The 7,913-nt window shown below is 35.0% G+C and overlaps 2 protein-coding genes across 2 annotated transcripts; both read left to right on the plus strand.

Annotated features, from left to right (window-relative positions):
• The first annotated feature begins 220 nt into the window (after positions 1-220).
• Positions 221-4,218, plus strand: LOC149259050 (G2/mitotic-specific cyclin S13-6-like). Its single transcript, XM_089449318.1, has 6 exons — positions 221-268; positions 351-401; positions 3,209-3,325; positions 3,623-3,784; positions 3,984-4,043; positions 4,138-4,218. The coding sequence occupies exons 1-6, from the start codon at positions 221-223 to the stop codon at positions 4,216-4,218; spliced, it is 519 nt and encodes a 172-aa protein (XP_089305444.1).
• Positions 4,219-5,416: 1,198 nt separating this feature from the next.
• Positions 5,417-6,154, plus strand: LOC149259051 (serine carboxypeptidase-like). Its single transcript, XM_089449406.1, has 4 exons — positions 5,417-5,632; positions 5,726-5,729; positions 5,785-5,918; positions 6,005-6,154. Exons 1-4 carry the CDS (start codon positions 5,417-5,419, stop codon positions 6,152-6,154), a joined length of 504 nt encoding a protein of 167 aa, XP_089305532.1.
• Positions 6,155-7,913: the final 1,759 nt, after the last annotated feature.

Consider the following 7,913-nt stretch of genomic DNA (forward strand, 5'->3'; position numbering starts at 1 on the left):
AAACACATAATAACATAATAACATAAAAATAAGAATGGGGGATTCATTGATATTCACTACTTTTATGGAAATATTCTAATGATATTTCCATAAAAGTAGTGAATATCATTGAATCCCCCATTCTTATTTTTATGTTATTATGTTTTTTATTAAGAATGTACCCATGGGTGTTACTGATGCTACTATGGGGGATTCAATGATATTCACTACTTTTATGGAAATGTTAACAAATGCACGAGGGCAGGACGCTGCTATGATGATGCATGAGGTAAGCTTGAATATTGTCTTTTATATGTTCAATTATCTTATATTCCTTATTGTATTATCTAATTTATGTTTGTGGAATGCAGGAAATCACTAAAGTCATTCCAACCCCTATAACACCTTATAATACATCTAAGGTAATGATAGTGGTAAAACTTGATCAATATTTTTGTGCATTTAGTTAACTTATTTCACTATATATATTTATTAATATTTGTGTTTTTACTAAGCGTGCATTTTATTGGCATGCAGGATTCATTTATGCCCCTCAATACAACCAATGTTGGCATGCAGGGATCATTAATGCCCCCATATACATCTAATGTTATGCAAAATTTAAGATTCAACCTTTTATTTGTGTGAGTTTGATTATGTTATTTGTTGAGAAATCTAGGGCATATATTTAATAAAGTTTTTGCACAACGACTCCATGATTTATGAGGTGTTACGAAGAGCTACATAATGCCTTCAAATGGATCACCCCATCCATTTTTTTCTTCTTGGAAATACAATACTATTTTAACAAGTAACCCAAGCAATATATTATTCCAAAACATGATGTCAAGTTACTTTTCTGGGGTTTTTATGTAATCAAGACGCCTTTTTAGGGTTTCTTAAATTCAAACCTTAGATCATACTCTTTTCCCTTTATGTCATTCTAGAGTTTATCCCATGCCCTAGAAATCAAATCATATGGAACAAATACTTAAGATTAAGGTTTCTAAATACTGGGGTATTTCTTAAAATATAAAACCATAAATTCAACCCCACTACATCTTATGACGGATCCTTTAAAAAAAATTATTATACATACCTCATGGACACCTATCTGTACTGAATAGTATTTAGTAAACAACACATGGTAAATAGCAGAGGCCCCTGCATAGAAACTACTTACAGACAGTACTCCCCTCCACTAACAGCTTGTGGTTTCAACATACAACTATTACAACTCAAGGAGGACAGGAAGTTGTAAATCCATGTGGTCAACCAGAAATAGCCCAGCTTATTCATCGTGATCCTAAAAGGTGTGCAAGTGTTTAGCTAATCCGACATCAAGATGTTGACAATCGTAAGGTTGGAGGGCCATTGTTGCTCAAATTCATCAATGTAGATATTTTGATGAGGGTATGACCAGAGCTTACTTATATTGAAGCATGTGAAGGGATTCAAGGGAGAAATGGTGACCAAATTCCATAATGTTGTGTCTTGAAGAATCTGATAAAGAGATAAAGCAAACAATGAACGACACATGTGCTACGGGTGTTGATATCCTTACAATGGAATGGTATTTGTAGCCCATGGCTTTCAAAGAACGAAATTTTTTTACTATTGTTGATACAAGCTCTGGAAAAACACTGGCATATCCTTTACTTGCTATTGTTCATGTTAATATGCAACCTTATCTAGCTTCAGATTCTGAACCCTGAATGCAAGCATTCTTGCATTCATAGTCGCTGCATTATTATTTGCGGAAGCTTACGAACACCTTTCATGAAGAAAAGATTATGGTGCTATTACTATTGAGGAAGCTAACTCCACGACAATCTCCTGATTGTTTTGATTCACATCGCTGATTCTTTGGGTGATAGTCAACAATTTGGACGAATTTCCTGGTGATAGATTAGAATCTAGATAAATATGATGCCAAAAAGAAACTGCTTTGAGCACATTGTAGCTAAACTCCAATTCATGTGTAAATCACACCAGTTCTGGATCGAGGATTGTGAAAGCAGGTTTACTATGGAATAGTTTCTGGTGTTGAATCATTAGGTCTCAAAAGATACAGGCCTATAATATTGGTTAAGAGGTGCCTCAATTTCCACTATTCTGGACCTGTAGCACTCAAAGGAAGACATAAATCATGCCAAGAATATTGTGGCCAATAACACTGGACGGGTGAGGAAAATCGCACAAGTATAAACTCGTAATGTCAGTAGAGAAGGGGTTAAAATATGTAGAGTGCCCCAATCTACATCCACCGCATCTATTCAACTACCACAACTTTATCACACAGGCTACTCAAAAGAAGATCTCAAGTAGGTCTTTTAGTTCTCAAGGCACCATGCTTTTAATGAGTTTAACCTTCCAAAGGATACTTACTCCTAAATATATTAGGAATTTCCATGAATTACGCAATCTGTAGATTATATATCCAAAACCTAGTGGACCTGCTACAACACTAATTTACTGGCAACCTGTCTGAAATTGTATATAATTCTACATATGGGAAAGATTGACAAATGTGCACATCAAACTGTCTGGGGTGTGTGCACATTTAGTTAACCCTGTGGGTTGTTAAGGAATAACATTTGATTTACTTTTTCCAGGGAATGTGCAAACTTCACGATTGACTTCCACTTAAGTGCAGGAAGAAATGAGCTGAGATATGTTCATGAGAAGTATTCAGATCCATGTCATGGCTATGTTGCTTTTTTATGCCTTGCCAACTTACCAAATGATGACAGTTGCACCACCAGCAATGACGCTGTCATTTGTATTAGTGATAACATCGACTCAAGTGCACAAGAAGGGGGATTAGAAAGACCTAGCCAACTGAAAGCCAAGAAACACACTACACCATCATTGACTGCAATGCTAACATCTCAAAGTGAGGTCTGTGTCACTCTCTTATACTTTTCTTGTTCTTGTTCAACAAATATACACAAACCAAAGACTGTAATGCTAACATGTCAAAGTGAGGTCTATGTCACTCTCCTATACTTTTCTTGTTCTTGTTCAACAAATATACACAAACCAAAGAGTATTCATGTCCACTCCAAATTACTAGCAAGTTTTATAACCTTAAGATAGCTTTGTCTTTAGTCATGTTGTAAGTTGGATGAAAATGATTAGTTATCTTGATAGCCTCAAGTTAGTGTTGTGTTTATTTATGATGTAAGTCGGCTGAATATGATTAATAATCTTGATGAATGTATTTCAGGATGCATTCGGGGATTCCCATCAGGTGCTTCCTAGCATTTATGATGGAAACATTGAAAACCAATTGGGAGTTGTTGAATACATTGAAGATATATACAAATTCTACAGGACAATTGAGGTATGTTTCTCTGTCAATAATTGCAGTTTCTTGTTAGGGTGAAGGTAAAGTTTTATTTTCCTTAACTAAAATTTGGCATTCATGTATGCCCAAGACGTGAGTTTCGTACCTCAAGATTATATGAGAAACCAGGTTAAAATCAATGCAAAGATGAGGGCAATCGTAATTGATTGGTTGGTGGAGGTACAACTTTGTTCCTATGCTAGTTCGAACTTCCATTTGCTGTCAAACTTAGATCTAAAAGAGATTTATATGGTCTATCTCTTAGGCCTGACATCAAAATCTTAAAATTTTCAGGTGCATTTGGAATTGAAATTAATGCCAGAGACGTTGTATCTCACTGTGAACATCATTGACAGATACCTTTCTATTCAGAGTATTGCAAGGAAGAATTTTCCATTACTTGCTATCGCTGCAATGTTTATAGCTAGCAAATACGAAGAAGTTTGTCCTCCACAGGTAGGATGACTTGCTGACATCTGTAAGAAAGGATGTGTATATATCTAATTAAAAGAACACTTTGTTGGCTGTATAAAAGTACATACACCAGCAATATCTACTCCTACAAAAGATTACGCTTTATGGTGGAATCAACACAAAAATTATATTATAATAGGTAACACAATATTGATAAGAGCTGGTTTATACTTGGCTACAGGTCAATGACTTCATCCGCATCTTCCCAAATGAATGCACGTCAGAACAGATAGTGACCATGGTAATTAGCTCTAACTGATAATTCTTTGTCATTGATTGCAACATAGTCTCCAAACATGTAGATTGACTGATCAATTGATAATAACTCTTCGCAGGAGTTTAAAGAAATTGAACTTCAAGCTTACAGTTCCCACTCGACCATATGTATTCCTCCTCGGGTTTCTAAAGGCAGCTGATTCCAACAAAGTGGTAAAGTTTTGAATGACACCACTTTTTATATTATTGAAAGCAGCCTGTGTGGCATTGATCAAATCTACTTTCGAAAATGCCTCATAAAATCTAGCATTCATGTTTTAAATTACTTTTCTTTATTATATTCCTAATAATACCCTGTTGTACTGACAAGTCGTACTATCTATTATTCAGATGGAAAATCTATCATTCTTCTTGGTTGAACTGTGTTTGCTTCAGTACATAATGGGCAAGTACAATCCATAAAATTTGTGTTAAGGGCTTTGAACACTTATCCGCTATGGAAGGCTTGTTTGTTGATGTGGTTTTTGAAATATTCAATGTATTTTTTAAGTTGTTTGTGCAAGCGTTTTCCATAACAGTAGTGAAGGCTTATCTCGATCTCAAAATATTGTGCATAGGTGATGCTTTTCCCTCCTCTAGTTAGTTCATTCTTGTTTATTGTGTGTTTTTACAAACATTTTGTAATATGGTCCAATTTTTATCGTTTTTGATAATATATCTCATGTATTTGATACTTGTAGACCTTTAATCCATAAAAAACAACCCAAAAATCTCAGAAATAGACACCTATAAATATAAACTAGTCATCAAATTTCAAGGAATATTTTTTCATGGGGTTGAAATCCTATTAAAATTTGGAAGAAAATGCATATTTTCATATTTATGAGATGTATACTTTGTTTACTGAACTAGATTTGTATGTGTTCATATTGAAATCTTGTTACTATGTTTTAAATTGCGAGAAACTTGATGGCTAAATGTTGTTTGCTTTATGATCCTTAGTTACCATTTGTGAAGTGTTTTAAGTAACTGGTTACGGCTGATGTTATGCTGGATCCTTTATCGAAGGTTCTTAATGTAGGTTCTGATTATAGCCACTGTGATAACTTGCCAAGTACCGAAGGGACCGTCACATGCTCTGCATCATACTTGGTGTGCACCTCAATTTTCAATTCCATTATGGCATTAGCTGGGAATATCAATGTAAGATTTAAATTCTAAATACTGGACAGCCAGACATTATGTTTATTTTATCAGCATTTTGTATCTTAAAATGTAGTTTTTCATCGTTGTTTTATATATCTTATGATATTAGTTTTCATTATTTTGTTTTATATTTTGTAGTAATATGATGTTCGGAAGGAGTGCAATGGTGGCATGTGCTATGATTTTTCAAATATGGAGAATTACTTAAACCAGGGTTCTGTTAGGGATGCCCTGGGGGTTGGCAGCCAAAAATTTGTCTCTTGTAGCCCCTTGGTTTATGAAGCTATGCTTACTGACTCGATGTGGATTATGGAAGTTGGAATTCCAACACTCTTGGAGGATGGTGTTAAGTTGCTAGTTTATGCAAGAGAATATGATCTCATTTGCAATTGGTTACGTAATGATACTGTATACATATAACATATTTTTTTTTTTTGGAGAATGACTTTATGATTTAGGTGTTAAGTCTGTTATTAACTTATTTGCAATTGTGTTTTTCAGGCTTGTCAGTCTAATCTTCAAAATTGAAAAGTTAATTGTTCAAATTATGTGTCTTTCAGGCAATTCAAGATGGGTGAATTCCATGGATTGGTCTGGAAGTGAGAATTTCAAGAAGGCGCCTACAAAATCCTTCCTTGTAGATGATAAGGAAGCAGGTTTAATAACCAGTTATGGACCACTCAGTTTTCTCAAGGTAAAGGGCACTCGATGATCATCTTTGATTTCGTTGTACAAGTAGATAATTTCTTCCTTACGTAATCTTGTATCTTGCTACACCAGGTTCATGATGCAGGTCATATGGTCCCAATGGATCAGCCAGAAGTAGCCTTGGAGATGTTAAAATGCTGGACACAAGGAAGTATTACTGACGACAATTCTCAAAATTTAAAGACAGTGACGGAGATTCCAGAGAAGAATTTCGAGAGTTAGTTATCTGCTTAACTAGGAGAATTGCTCTCTTCACCTAGATTAATGTAAATATTTCTGGATTTGTAGTAGTGTGCATCCCCAAAGATGTGTATTTTCTGATTTGGCAAAATAATTGTGCATTGGGACCATCAATCTTGCTAACTTGTGTCAAATCTTTTGATGGCCACTTTTTAACTGTATAAAAATAGTGCTTCTTATTGCTTACCAAGCCCCGTGGAATTATGATTATACATGGTGTTAAAGTTATATTCAAGAACATGAATAGTATGTCTTGTGTTCTTATTCCAGCATGTTCTGATGTCCTAATGGATGAAAGAAATTGTAAAAATATTTGGTTAGAGTCTCGGGGAATTCAAAGCATGATGCTCTTAGCCTACATTCAATTTTATTGACAACGACATGAAAACATTTATGTTGTTTGCAATCATACAACAAATGCCAGTATTGTCTACTTATATTTGAATTGGAGGCTATGTGGTTTGGCTGTGTTTCACTTCTCGTTCGTTCTATTATTTTATTGTTGAATATGCATGTTTCCACTTTTTGCCTCTTATCCCTTTATAAGCCTCTTGGACATTAAGTGCTTGGCATGGAAAGATATGTCCATAAAGTGCATGGACTATCTACAGTCCATCAATGCTTGCTGTTGCTGTTGTCTACACTCCTCGATGCACTTTGAGGAAGGATCCATGTTGGAAAAAATCACTTACCCTTCATACAAGCTACTCTGAAGCAGACCTGAAGTAAGCCTTAAAAATTTTGAAGCATCATGCTTTTACTGATTTTACCCTTCCAAAGAAATCCTACTCCTAGACATTTTAGATTTCTTCATCAATTACAGGCAGGCATTGTTGATCAGCTACATCCAGAACATTGTGTCTTCATCAACTATATGTTGGAACTCAGCTACTAACACCCTGTATGAATTGAATCTTTATCTAATACTAATGCGCATACTAAGCGTTTGGAGGCGTACGCACATTTTGTTAACTCTGTACATTGAGGTAATAACATTTATGTGCATTGTTCTAGGGAATGTGCGTATTTCATGGTTGATTTTCACCTAAATACAGGAGGAAATAAGCTGAGAGCTGTTCATAAGAAGTATTCAGATCGTCGTAGCAAGTCTATCTTTTAGCAAATCTCATAATTTCAGAATGAGATTGCATCACATGACATCGACTGACATAATACATTTTAAATGGTCTTTTTTCGATTACAGAACTGAAGCTTATGGGATTCATCTAGTTTCTACTGATCACTGGAGAGAAGCCCATTTCTAAGATTTGTATACCGAAAGGAATGGCTTATAGTATGCTTCCATGTCAAAATGAATAATCAATGGCTCCTGCTATTGATCATTGTTTTGAGGTTGACACCAAACTCTATGTTGCGTATCCGAATTTCCCAATGCTATTAGATGTTACTTAGATCGTGTTAGTCCATTTGATATGATTCAAGATATTTATGATAGTTTGATAATTATTCATTCCCTCTTGATTCAAGGGTAAGTATCCTCTGGTCTCCCTCACTGGCATGAACCAACTCCACTACTTCATATTTATGTTGGGAACTGTCCATGCGTTATATAGTGTCCTAACAACCGCCCTAGCAAGAGAAAAAGTAAGTGCCATGGGAAATAACTAATCTTCTCCCATGTCATTCAGTTTAAATTTTTTCTTGGTTTGAATTTGCTTTCATATCTTCATGCATTCGAAACATCTTTAACTCAATAGTTTGAATTATGGACATTTATTTT

The sequence above is a fragment of the Pinus tabuliformis genome, chromosome 6 (assembly GCF_031772625.1).
Source record: "Pinus tabuliformis cultivar Carrire ecotype Pingquan chromosome 6, CPIR1, whole genome shotgun sequence".
NCBI classification, from domain to species: domain Eukaryota; kingdom Viridiplantae; phylum Streptophyta; class Pinopsida; order Pinales; family Pinaceae; genus Pinus; species Pinus tabuliformis.

Coding starts and splice junctions, on each gene's coding strand:
- LOC149259050 (XM_089449318.1), top strand. CDS start 221: ATGTTAACAAATGCACGAGGGCAGGACGCTGCTATGATGATGCATGAG. Junction 269..350: donor CTGCTATGATGATGCATGAG/GTAAGCTTGAAT, acceptor TGTGGAATGCAG/GAAATCACTAAAGTCATTCC. Junction 3,785..3,983: donor AAGAAGTTTGTCCTCCACAG/GTAGGATGACTT, acceptor ACTTGGCTACAG/GTCAATGACTTCATCCGCAT.
- LOC149259051 (XM_089449406.1), top strand. CDS start 5,417: ATGGAGAATTACTTAAACCAGGGTTCTGTTAGGGATGCCCTGGGGGTT. Junction 5,919..6,004: donor GACCACTCAGTTTTCTCAAG/GTAAAGGGCACT, acceptor TTGCTACACCAG/GTTCATGATGCAGGTCATAT.